This window comes from Acomys minous, assembly GCF_964271855.1.
Source record: "Acomys minous genome assembly, chromosome: 2".
NCBI classification, from domain to species: domain Eukaryota; kingdom Metazoa; phylum Chordata; class Mammalia; order Rodentia; family Muridae; genus Acomys; species Acomys minous.
The window spans coordinates 141184370-141196856 of NC_140484.1; the positions used below are offsets into that span (position 1 = coordinate 141184370).

The 12487-nt window shown below is 49.9% G+C and overlaps 1 protein-coding gene across 1 annotated transcript in view; it reads right to left on the bottom strand.

Moving 5' to 3' along the window:
• Window positions 1-1293: 1293 nt before the first annotated feature.
• The window catches only part of GALNT18 (polypeptide N-acetylgalactosaminyltransferase 18), a 296749-nt gene continuing 285555 nt past the window's right edge, over window positions 1294-12487 (bottom strand). The window contains exon 11 of the mRNA XM_084772992.1: window positions 1294-1721. Within this exon, the coding sequence (XP_084629118.1) occupies window positions 1575-1721 (147 nt within the window). The 3' untranslated portion in view covers window positions 1294-1574. The remainder of the gene's footprint in view (window positions 1722-12487) is intronic.

A 12487-nucleotide genomic window follows, 5' to 3' on the forward strand; every position in this document is an offset into this window, starting at 1 on the left:
TGGGGAAACCATAAGTGTTCTAAGCAAGTCATGTGCTGGGCTGTGTTCTAGGGAGCAAACGGTGGTCAAAGCAAAGGACCTCTCACCCCTACCCAGGAGCGGTCAGGATAGCGGGTTTCCTAGTCAAGTTTTCTACAAATTACTGGTCCTAAATAGGTCACTGCTTAGATGTGGGGCCTCTGGGAAAGAGGGCCAGGTAAAAGGAGGAGGTGGGGTGAGTAGGCTGTGTTGCATCCTGGAAGGGACTGAGCCTTAGGACTGTGGAGTTGGAGGTGCTGTTAAGGGAGAGGTCCCTTGAACTAAAACAGGAGTCCCCAGGTGGAGGCAGGGCTCTTTGGGCTGAGCTGAGCAACAGCTAGGAAGGTGCTATCGAAGGGAATGGGACTCTAGAAACAGACTCTATTCTAGAGCTGATGGTCTCCCCTCTGAGGCCAGCATGGCTGACATGGAGCCGTGATTAAGTGAGCCATGCCTTACGGATAGCACTGTGCTCCGAGACTCATTAAGATCCTGACCTCAGCACCGTAGCACCTGACCTTATTTGATAATGGAGTCTTTATAGAGTTCATCAAATCGAAATTTTAAATTGCTCCCTCTCCATCAATAGAGAAGTGGCATCCTAATAAAGATAGGGAAAGTTGGGCACTCGAGACAGGCACATTCAAGGTAGATAGGGAGAGAGGAGAGAGGCATCTACTTGCCAAGAAACACTTACTTGAGTCTCCAGAAGCTGCGCGAGAGGCACTCCAGCCTTCCTTTTGGACTCCTGGACTCCAGAACAGTGAAGCGCTATTTTTCTGTTAAGCCACCCCAGCATATAGCACTGTGGTACATACAGGGGCCACAGGAAGCTATCTGTATCATAATTCAAGAAGGGATCCAAACAGGCCTCAGCAACTAGACACAAGCAAGCAAGTGTCCTGCCTGAGGAGTGGTGGATAGCTTTTGGAGAGGTGACTTGGTGACTTCAGGAGAAGGTGGTGTAGACTAGAGTCTGTCAGTAGATGATGCTCAGGTCTCAAATGACCTCTGGGGAGAAAGCTGCCTTGGCATCAGCTCTTATGGTGGGAACAGGGAAGGGCCTGCCTTGGGGTGGAAGCCTGAGGGCCCAGTGCCCTACTCTGAGTTGGGCAAGCTGGCACAACAAGCCCCGTGGTCTGCAGGGCTTTAAAGTTGTCTTTCTCAAGACTGTGAAGACGAAAGAGCAACTGAAGGCCCACGTCCAGTTACCACACTCCAACTCCAGAGAAGCCAGGCACAGCTCACTCCAGGGCACCAAATGACTGCGAAAACTTTTCTTAATCAATAGTATTTTATTGCCAGTTATAAATATTTTCCATTTGTCCCCTATTTACAATTGTAAAATAGTTCAGGATATTATACCCTCACCCACCTCTCTGCTTCTCTCTATAAACTCCATGAAAACTGAATAGGAAATACAAAGCTCTTTTGTAGGGGGAGGCCACCCATTTGCCTCCCTGTCTCAGACTCCAGACAACCCCACATGACAGCAGGCGGCATTGCAGCTGATGCTACACAGTAGCAAAGCAGTGGCTGGTGGCGTCTCTGGAGGGTCAGGACACCAGGCTCCTCAGGACATTGGTGATAGTCCAGTGCTGTCCCGAGCACTTCTGCAGCACCAGCTGGAAACCAAACTCCGTGTCGCTGTTTTCTTGCAGCTCCAGGCAGCGCTTGGACTTGCGGTTCTGAATGGAGCCTCCCTATAAGCCAGACAGAAAGAGCCTCAGAGGCCATAGAGGTAACAGAGTGGATCCAAGGAGCTGTGTGCTTTGCGGGGAGCCGCGACAATCTAGATGGCTTGGGAACCAGCATTTTCATGACCTCAGGATCCCCAGCTGCTGTGTACTGATCTCCTCCCAAAGCAGGGATGTGTGCCTCAGTTTCCCCGTAAGACCCTAGTTCTTTGTAGGGGCAGAGATATCCCAGCCTTGACTTCTGTCTACCGTTTGGGGGCTGTGGCACACTGCTTTGCTCCTATGGCTAGCACCTAGTCATGGGGCTGGCCTCAGCTCTGAGAAGCCTCATTTTGGGGACCTCTCCATGATTAACCTGCACCTGAGCATACCCCACACTAAGGACTTCTTGCTTTGAAGACCTTTCCACAGACCTTGGGAGTTGTTAGTGCTTGGTCTCAAGAAAATTCAAGTCCTTAGATATTGTCTATTTGGCCATTAGGCACCCCAGTCCTGAGCACATATGGGTCTCACATACCACTGATGTTCTGGAAGGTTCTGCAGCTACAAATACTCAGTTTATGTCCAAAAGCCCATGAAAGAAGTGGTGTTCCTAAAACAGCAGTCCAGGTAAGATCCAGCGGGGGATGGGGCCCTCTAGGACTACTGGCTGCAAGCCTGCTGAGTGCCCGGCATGCCTGAGGATCTGTCCTCACCCTGGTTGTGCTCAGCTGGACTTGGATATGAGCCAGTCAGAGCTGCCTGAGTGATGAGGAGCAGAGGAGCAGCACTGAGTATCTCCTGGAGAACCCACTCTTCGCGTGTTCCCCATCTTGGCACACTCTTAGTGTTTGTGTGGGCAACAGCCATTTCACACACTCGTCTACTTTCCTCCTGCCTGTGGCTGTCCCAAGCCCTGCTTCTATCACGCTTGCCTGGTTTGGGCCCCTGACATCTTTCACTCGAGCAATGTCTTTGGAATCCTAATGAGCGGTGACCATGTTGACAGGCATGCTCGGCCTCAAAAACAGCCCAGTGCTAAAGGACTTCATGGCTCAGGGCTGCCTATCTCCCCAGCTCACCTCTGAGCCCTCCTCAGTGCCATATCTTTCTTGATCCTGTACTATAACCCAGCTCCTTCCAGGCTTCTGGCCTGTGTGTGTCATCTCAGTTTCTGGGCCTTTTCTCCATAGTCCTGTGGCAGGTTAACCTGCCTCAAAGCCCAGATCCTGCCCACCTCCTACCCAGGACTCCAGACACCCTCAGGGCCCCCAGCGCATCCTGTACCAGCGCCAGCTCATGGCAGAAAGTGCACTGTGTGAGGGAGAGATAGCAAGCCTCTCCAATAAGCAACTCATCCCAAGGTGCTTTCAACTATCCCCATGGCAACCAACTGCCGATGTCTCCAGAGAACATGAAGACACATTCCTCAGGTCTATCTAGGAAATGGCTTGTATCTATTACAGTTGAACATGTGTACCCTGTGAACTAACAATTCCATGCTTGGGCTGACATCAAATTGGGATGTATGTATGAAGAACACATACTTAAAGGCTTTCAGAAACATGATGTAAATGCTCCAAGCTGGGAGCAACCCAAACACCCACCAAGCACAGACTAAATAAATAACCCACAGTCTATTCATAAAATGGTATACTATATGGCAAAGAAAACTAGATTAAATCTCACAAGTACAATATGGAGCTAAAGAAACCAGACAGAAGAATAAATGTAATTGTTGGATAAGCTTTCCAACGTAAAACAGATCTTAAAGTCAGGATGGTAGTCACCTACGGGGTAAAGAGTGTAAAGATAGCAGGAGGTAAAGGGGGCATTCTGGGATGTGGTACATGCTGTTTGCCAACCTGGGTGTCAGTTTTACTTTGAATTATTGAGTTGAACAACTATTTTATATGTTTTTCTATACATGAGTTAATTTTCAATCAGAAAAAAAAAAGAGTGGCTGGAGAGATGGCTCAGCAGTTAAGAGCGCTGGCTAATCTGCCAGAGGACCTGGGTGGGTTCCATTCCCAGCACCCACATGGATGCTCGAAAATGTCTGTAATTCCAGCTCCAAGGGATCAGATGCTCTCTTCTGGCCTCTGTGAGCACGACATTTGCATGTGGCTCACATAGATATGCTCAGCGAAGACACTTATAAACACAAATAAAAATAATAAATCGTTACAAGAAACAAATATTAAACAACAACAACAAAAAAAAAAATTCCAGCTCCCCTAGAAAATGTAGAGCGGGTAGAGGCTGGGAATGGGAAGTCGGAGGTGGAGCATGCAGGCTGTGGGTGTGCGAGTGCCCAGGAGGGGCATGGGATTCCTCACTCCTGTTGTAGGTGATGGCCAAGCAGATCACACAGTCCACGTTAGAAGCATCCTCGCGCACAGCATGGATGTCCCTCCCCCTGCATGCTACCCTGTGCTCAGGCTCTCTCCTGAGGAGAACTCTCTCACTATCTCAACAACAAAGAAATTACAGAAGCTGTAGGCAGAGGGGGCACTGGGTCTCCCTTCACCACAGGTGCAGGCTCTGAGGCCGGAGCAAGATTGGGCTCCAGAATCCCCATGTTACAGGCTACTTTGCAGGCCAGCTTTCTCTGTTACTTGCAGACTGAATGGTCTCCGTACTCAACCGTAGGCCTTTCCGCCCTGCCTGGTACCTCCCCAGCAAGAGTCTTTCCCTACAGCCACTTTCTCATAGCATCCTCTTCCCACAGACTAAACTCCTGCTCAGAGCATCTACAGGGGTACACACCATTTCTCCCCAGGTTTCACTCTGAGTCTGCTCTCTTCCACTTTTTCCCTTCCAGGACCCCATCTCCATGATTTTCTAGGGGCTGCTCTCTTCCACTTTTTCCCTTCCAGGACCCCATCTCCATGATTTTCTATTGTCTACTTTGCTAGCGCCTTGCGCAACAACCTTGCTTTTTGAATAGGCTCCAGCTGGCTTCTATTGATCAGAACGAGGTTGAGGCTGCCTCACACTGGACAATAGGCTTCTTCAACGTGTTCCAGAACTGGCATTTTTGTGGTCACACCTGCACCATGCTGGAAGAGCCATAAAGGACCCTCAAACTCTCCTCTCACCTTGTCCTTCAAAGGCTGGACTTTGGTGGGGGTCTAGAAACACCCAGTAATACTTGCTTCAAGCAAGGCCAGCTCACCGTACCACCAGCCCCAGTTCCCATAGCACGCATGTAAATCTTGTGATACCCCCCCCCCCCCCCCGTCCCCCGCCAGACCTGAGCATATCTGTAGCCCCACGCCCAGGCTGAGCTCTATTTTTGGTTCGCAGTTCTAAAGTGGTACCGTGGCCAGCCTGTCCTCATCTCTTCGACACCCTCACCAGACAGGCTACCTGTCCTGCTCCTGGAGGTGGGGACAGAGCTCAGGCACAGGGTCAGGACTAGCCCAGGTCTTTAAGTTCAAGGTCCGCCTGATTTTTAGGCCTGAGGCAGAGAGGGGTGCGTGCTGATGTCAGAGCATCTCAATTCTGCTTGTCAGCTGCCGGAACTTGGGCAAGGCTCCCCCTCCCCCTTTTACTTGTCTCCTTGGTAGAGGGCCAAAGAATGGCTCCTTGGAGGTTGGGCAGAAGGGCTGATGGGAGACCTGTTTCTCAGCTGGAACACTGTTCAGAGCACCAGCATGAGGGAGGGCGCATAGAAATGGGGCTGGACCCAGCTCCATCCATTATGCTGTAGATTCTGGCTGCTCAGCACAGGCCAAAAGCAGGCCCTGGTAACAGCGAGGCTGGCTGCTTCACATCTCCCAGGCCCTTAGAGCTTGGAAAACAGACAACTGCAGCCCCTCCTTCCCGACAGCCACTCCTGCCACTCTGGCCTCCCTTAGGCACCTTCCCAAGGCAAGAGAGCGAGGGAGGAGGAGAAGAGACTCCTTCAGAGATACAAGGCTGACATTTCCCAGGCCCTGCCCTGCCCCGACCCACGTCCTCAGCTCCCCCAGAGATAGCCGATGTGTGATCCCGCAGTAGAATCAGCCGGGGGTGGCCTTCCAGAAGGGTGTGGAAGAAACAGTTCTGGTCCAAGAGCAGCGATGGGAAGGGTTCCTCCTGACTAAGACTATCAGTTCCTTCCTGGGGAGGCTGCGCATGAGGCCAAGAGCTCTCTCCTCAGCAGAAAGAGCTTCTGTAAACAGCCTTCGATGCTTCCAGGAACCACGCTTGGGGGAAGGGGTACAGCTAAAGCCCTCTTTGGTGGTAGAGCTAGCACCAGCTTCGGGCACTGCCTTCCTCCTCGGAACAGCACCTCTCTAGTGGAGAAAAAAAAATGCCAGGCATTTTCCTACCATTCACCAGGCTTGCAGAGAAGCCTTGGTTCCTTCTCCTCCGCTTCCTCACACCAGGGAGCAGTCTGGCATTGTTCCTGCCAGCTCTTTGACCTGTGGGCTCTGCACTGGAACTAAAGTTACTTGCTGCTGTGTTCTCTGTCCAATCTCATGAGTTTCTTACAAACCCCGTCCCAAGAGGCAGAGATAGTAGGAGCCCTCATTTTATAGAACTGGAGGTTCTGGGGGGCTGGGAGGACTATCCCAAGATTCCACAGAGACCCCAGGGAATCTTCCCCACTTCCTGTTCACCACTAGATAAGTAACTGGCAAACCCTGCCACTCACCCACACCTCATGCCCTGAGGTAGCCTACTCTGAGGTAGCGGCTAGACTAAAGGTGCCGGAGGAACCCAGTGATGGGATAGAGGAAGATGCCTCAGTGGACCAGAGGAGGTTTGGTCAGTTCCCTTTGAGGGTTTTCTGAAAGGACACAATTCATAATCCATCCAGCCACTGCCAAATATTGAATGAGCATCTCCCAAGTGCCATGCGCATGCCTCTGCTGCTGCAATGTATTCATGACTAAAAAGGAGAAGGTCTTCGTTCTTATGGCGACCGTGCTCTAGGAGGGAGAGCTGGCAGCAAACTCTAAGAAGAGGAAGGGATGAGGCTACAGTCCCAAATCATCCGGCTCGGGAGGAGGCTTGGGCATGCGGGGGAGCAGGGGATGGCTACCAGGAGAACGAGGCTGTGAGGGAGATCCTCTACTAAAGGTGGGGCCTGAGCAGAAACGTGGGGGAAGATGGCTGTCCAGGGGCAGGTCCAGGGACCGAATGAAAAGCTCCAGGAGCAACGATGGGTTTGGCGTGAGGCTCAGGGAACTCTCGGGTGCATTTATGCAGAGGCAGAGGAAACATTGGTAAAAGGAAGAAGATGAGGCCCAAGGAGTAAGGGTAGAGCCACTGAACTCTCTGGTTTTCGGTCTGAGAGGCAGAGCTAAGATTTGCTAGGTCTGAGCCACAGACTCAAGCAGGCTGCTCTGGGGGCTGGGCTGAGCTAAGTGTTTCTGGGAGAAAGGATGCTGGGTCCTGTGCTAGCTGACTCTTGTCCTAATTAATCCCCAGGGCTCAGCCTGCAGCTCTGGGCCAGTCTCTTGGTTCTGGAGCTAGGGCTGGATGCTGAGATCTGAGCCCTTTCTCTTCCGTGGAGAGCCGCACAGCTTGTTGGTTTACTGGCCCAGTCATCAGAATTATTTGTGTAATACTTACAACTACGGGATCTAGAAACACACAATACTTTTAATTAAAGAATTTAAATAAGGGCAATTAAACCTGGCAGGAGAGAAGCCTCAGCACACAGAGGGCTTAATTGGAATGGAAACCAAATTAAATATGGAGGAAGCCATTAACAAAAAAAAGCGGAAGTTGACAAAGAATACTAATAATAATTCCTACGGCCACTGTCTTGTTCTTCCTTCTGGGTCCCTCTGTGAAGGAGTGATTGCAAAGGGCCCAACCAGAAGCAAGGAGCGACTCTTTCGCATGCCTTGGTCACGTGACCTAGGGAGTGACCGTGTGGCCTGGGGGATGGCAGGACCCATTCTGGCCTTTTGTCTATCAACTCTTTTACCATTTGGGCTGCTCAAGACCTTGGGACACGTGCCTCTTTCAGTCCCAGCACTAGTATGGGTCCAGCTTTCAAGGATCAACAGCATCTGGGATCCTGTTTAGGAAAGGCTTGGCTTGGCCTGCATTGCTGGGCAAGAGCTTCTGGGATGCCTGAGCTGGCCTTCCTTGTAGTAGTGGCACGTCTAAAGCCGAGTGTGTACTATTTCCTAGATCCTGGATTTGCAGACTTACCTGCCTATCTCAGGGCTCCTAGTCCACCTTCCTTGCTAATGAGTTTTCCAAAAGGCAAGCAGCCCTGTGGGTCCTGGGCTTTAAGCTCAGTGAGCTGTTAAGTTTCTGGGTTAAGTACTTAACGATTGGTAATGAAATACTTCAAAGCTTGGGCAGGACATTAGGCCTAGTTACAGAAACCCCAAGATTAGGTGTTTTGTAGAGTAAAGTGGCCTTTGTGTAGTATGAATATTCAACACTTACTGTGTTCACTATGCACTTCTGTGTTTTCTTTCTTCAAGGGGGACTCACCTAAGCTTAAAGGAGATTCCGCCTGGCACTTGCTGACTGGGGCCATTGGCTGAAGACGGGTGTTTGCAATATCAAGTAAGCAAGGATAAGTACAGATGAGTCCAAACACTCAGAGTGGCTGGAGAGTTGGCCAAGGTGGCTGAGATCCTGCCAGGTCACACTTGCCTGACTCAGCAGGGAGACCCCAGCCTCAAATTCCCATTAACTGTTTTTTTCTGGACAAAGATAGAGCTATCCTGGTGTGGAAATTTACAGTGCAGACTCTCGGCAGCATTCCTAGGTATAACTTCTAACAATTACTTAACTTGTTTGTGCCTCAGTTTCCTCATCTCTGAAATGAGGATACTGTTAGAAAATGCCTCATAGCCCCGCCATGGTTTCAAATTGTTATTTATAAAAAGGTTAGCATAGTTCCTGGAATGTTATAAATACTACATAAATATTTGATTCGTTAAAAAATCTCATGCAGTTCTGGGGAGCTGAGCAATCACATCTGCCCTGTCCCTGATCTCTGCAGGAACAGAAGAAGAAAAATGCTGATTGCTCTAATTTTAAAAATAACTAAGGAAACAGAATCTAAACAAAGCATTGTCAGTCCCTCGAAACTGGACGGTCCCACTCTCACCCTTTCCTGTGACCTGGAAATGAAGAGCTGCTTTATCCCAGAGACATAATGAAACACCTGATTATAGCCCTTTCGTTTCAGCACAAAAGGTTCTCAAGGCTGGACGTGCTGACAGCGCTTGGGGAGGGGAGCTGGGGAAAGTCAAGAGCTCCTCTTCCCCTGAGCGGAGGAGTTCTCAGGCAAGGTTAGAAGTGCTTCGGGGGAAAGGCGCCTGCAGACAGGTCTTGGTTTTGCCACAGGATATTTGTTTCATATCATGTTATCACCCAGGAGTCAGAAGCAACTGTCCGTTGACGGATGAGCTGGGCTCTGGCCTCCGTGTTCTCCCAGACAGCTTCCCACACTCACTAAAACTCTCCTTTGCTGGCACCAGCAGACACCTCTGCTCTTCCTGACACGGCTTCCAAGAACGCAGGAAGTGCAGGGCTAGAAGTGGGGCTTCCTCTGTATACCCTGGACCCTCAGCCATGTTAGTACTTCCACCAAAGAGCTGATAGTTGGGGGGAGCTAGCAAACAGTAAAAGCCAGAGGCTGAAAAACTCCCCCCTTCGAAACATATCTACACCAATGTGTACTGTGCTCCATGCAATATCTGCCTAATACAAAAGATTTCTTCCATTGTTGCAAGTATGGTTATAGGAAGAAACACGCGCGCGCGCGCACACACACACACACACACACACACACACACACACACACACACACACGCATATATAAAATGTGTATTACATGCTTTTAAGAATAGTAAGCAAGGTCAATGAAAGTTTTGTTTGTCTTTAGATACATATCTAGCTCAAGATCCGCTCATCAGGGGGCCTCTAAGATTCATACATTTATCTTAAAGGGACCCTTCATTTGACCAACAACACACTTTATGTCTATGTCGGTTGGATTTTGTCAACTTGATGCAAATCTAGGCATACGTGGGAAGAGATAATCTCAAATGTGAACTTGCTACCATCGTCAAGCTGGTCTGTAGGCAAGTCTGTGAGGACACTTTCATGATTAATGGTTGATATGGGAAAGGCCAGTTCACTGAGCCTTGTGCTACCAGTCGGCAGGGGGGGTCATGGTTTGTAAAGAAAGTGAGCTGAATAAGCCAAGCCATGAGGTGCAAGCCAGCAAGCAGCATTCCTCTGTGTCAGTTTCTGTCTCTGGGCTCTCACTTGAGTCCCTGCCCTGCCTCCCTCAATGATGGGTGGTGCTAGGGACCTGTAAACCAAATTAACCCTTTCTTCCCCGAGTTGCTTTTTGTAGGCGTTTTATCATAGCAGCAGAGAAACACACTAGGACAGTGTCCATTCCATCCCACTCTCTGTCCTCTGGTGGAGCTGCCTAAAGTGTGAGACACAGCCCTGTTTTCCTTGCTTCTGGACACTTGAAAAGAGTGGCACAGGGTACAATGATGAGTAAGGGGGTCCCACAAAGTGCAATGAGGCCCCTCATTTAGGTTTGGCATATTCTCAATGTGAGGTATTTTGCTTTGGGCTGGCCCAATGGGACTTACAGATGCCATAAAAATTAGGTCTTGAGTCTAACTTCAGTAGCTTGTAGAGCTTTAGGCGTACAGAGTTTCAGGGCTAGGAATGTGTCAGAAAAGTCCAGTTCAACTTCTGTGATGCCAAAGCCCAGCTTGTAGGGATAAGGTTATTGTGTAATTCAAATGCTGATTTCTGTCTCCCCTCACCCCCCATATCTGGTTGCAATCCTTGTCTTGAGACTCTCCTGTCTCAATGTTGTGTAAACACTGTTCCCCAATTATCCCCTGATATGCCAATAAAGCAGCTCATAGCCAATCGCTGAGCAGGGGATAGAATACAGCTCTACTTCCTGCCAGCCAGGGGAGGAGGAGTTAGAGGAGGAAGTGTGGGATTGAGCCATAGCAGAGGTCCAGGGGAGAGGAGGAGAGAGAGCCCAGCTGGGAAAGCCACAAAGTGCAAGTGTCTCTGGGTGTGCCCTGGGAGGAAGCCAGATTAGCTTAAAGGGTTAAGAATGGCATTAATACTGCTCAGAATTGTGCTGTGAAGCTTGTTAAAATAATATAATGGAGTTTCAACTATTGGGGGAGTTAGTTGGGTTAAGAGAGAAACTGAGAAACATGCACAATTTGATAAATATAACATTTAATCCTGGCCCCTCAGTGATCCACTAAACTCATGGACAACTCTGACCCTGGCTCCTGATTTTCCCCTCTGATCTTTGGCAGAGCTCCATGGCACAAGCCTGCTCCCATCCCCACCCCCACCCCCGCCCCCGCCAGAACAAGGAGCTCAGAGCCTCAGGCCATCCTGGTTTTCTGCACACCCATTCCTTTCACTGCCATTCACACGCACACACGTGAGGGCTGTGGAAAACTGCAACTTAGAGGACACACCACAGCGGCCTTCTCAGGGTCCCTGGCAATGTTTTACAGAGGTGACTCTAGCCCTGGGTTAACTATTGAAAGCCACAGAAGTGGTCAGGCTCGGGTGGCCTTGGCAGCCCATTCCTCACTTCACTAATGTCCTAGCAACCCAGTGTCAGCTGCTTCCCTGTCCTTTTCCTGGTCCACAGGCCACTGGCCAAAATGTCTCTTTCACTAAGACCATACCCAGAGTCTTAGAATGCCCTCTAAATCCTAGGCTGAAGAGAACTCTCAGAAGACTGAAAGTTGTACACTTAGTTAATAGACATTTATAATACTAGGGGATAGGCAGTTTTGGGATTTCCTTAGTGTGTGTGTGTGTGTGTGTGTATGTTGGGAGTTAGTAAACTCAGAGAAAAACCGCACACCTACCATTTCCCATGTTAAGGATGCTCTGCAGTGTGTGGATGGACATGATAGCTATTTTGAGAGGAGCCACTTTACCAACTCTTCAAATCCAGAGCTATGAGTTATCACGGGTTACTAATACATCCTACCCTCAACCCTGTCCAGGCATTATCACTACTCCATCACTGTGATGGACAGATATGCCTCTCAAAGTCCCTACCAATGGCTGTCTCCATGGCTACAAGATCCTCCCACCTACCCTGGGGATGACAGAATAGCCTCTTCCCCACCCCTCTCTCCTGCCTCCAGCCTCTATCCCTCTCCTCCACTCAGCTGCCATGGGTATCTCCCAGATCTCACGGGGATACTGCTATGGTTTAGACATCTGTGGCCTGAGCATGGTCCTACTGCAGTGATGAGGCCTTTTGAGGGGTTGGGCCTATTGGGAGGTCCTTAGGACACTTAGGGCCTTGCCCTCTGGGGAGCCCTTGTGTTAGTTCTCATGAAACATGTTGCCAGCAAAGATACCCTGAGCTCCGTTTTATTGTAAGCGTCCGTCTCTAGCCAGGGTGACGCATCGTTCAGGAGGCCTTCAGTACAGCTGAGCGGACCTAGAACTGTGAATTCAACAATCCCTCTCTCTATAATAGGAAAAGTTGACCTCCACACTTAAGAACTTCCCTTGAAGCTGGGCGCAATCCTGTAATCCCAGCACTCAGGGAGGCAGAGACAGGCAGATCTCAGTGAGTTTGAGGCCAGCCTGGTCTACAAAGCGATTCCAGGGCAGCCAGGGCTATCACAGAGAAACCCTAGTCAAAAACCAACAACCAACAACACAAAACTTCCCTAGACCCCCCCTTTGCTTTGTGGTGAAGTCTAAACTTGTGTGTGGCTTTGCCAGCCTTCCCCTCCTCCCCCCCCCCCCCATCACACTCTGAATTCTACCCACAGCACAGAAGACACATC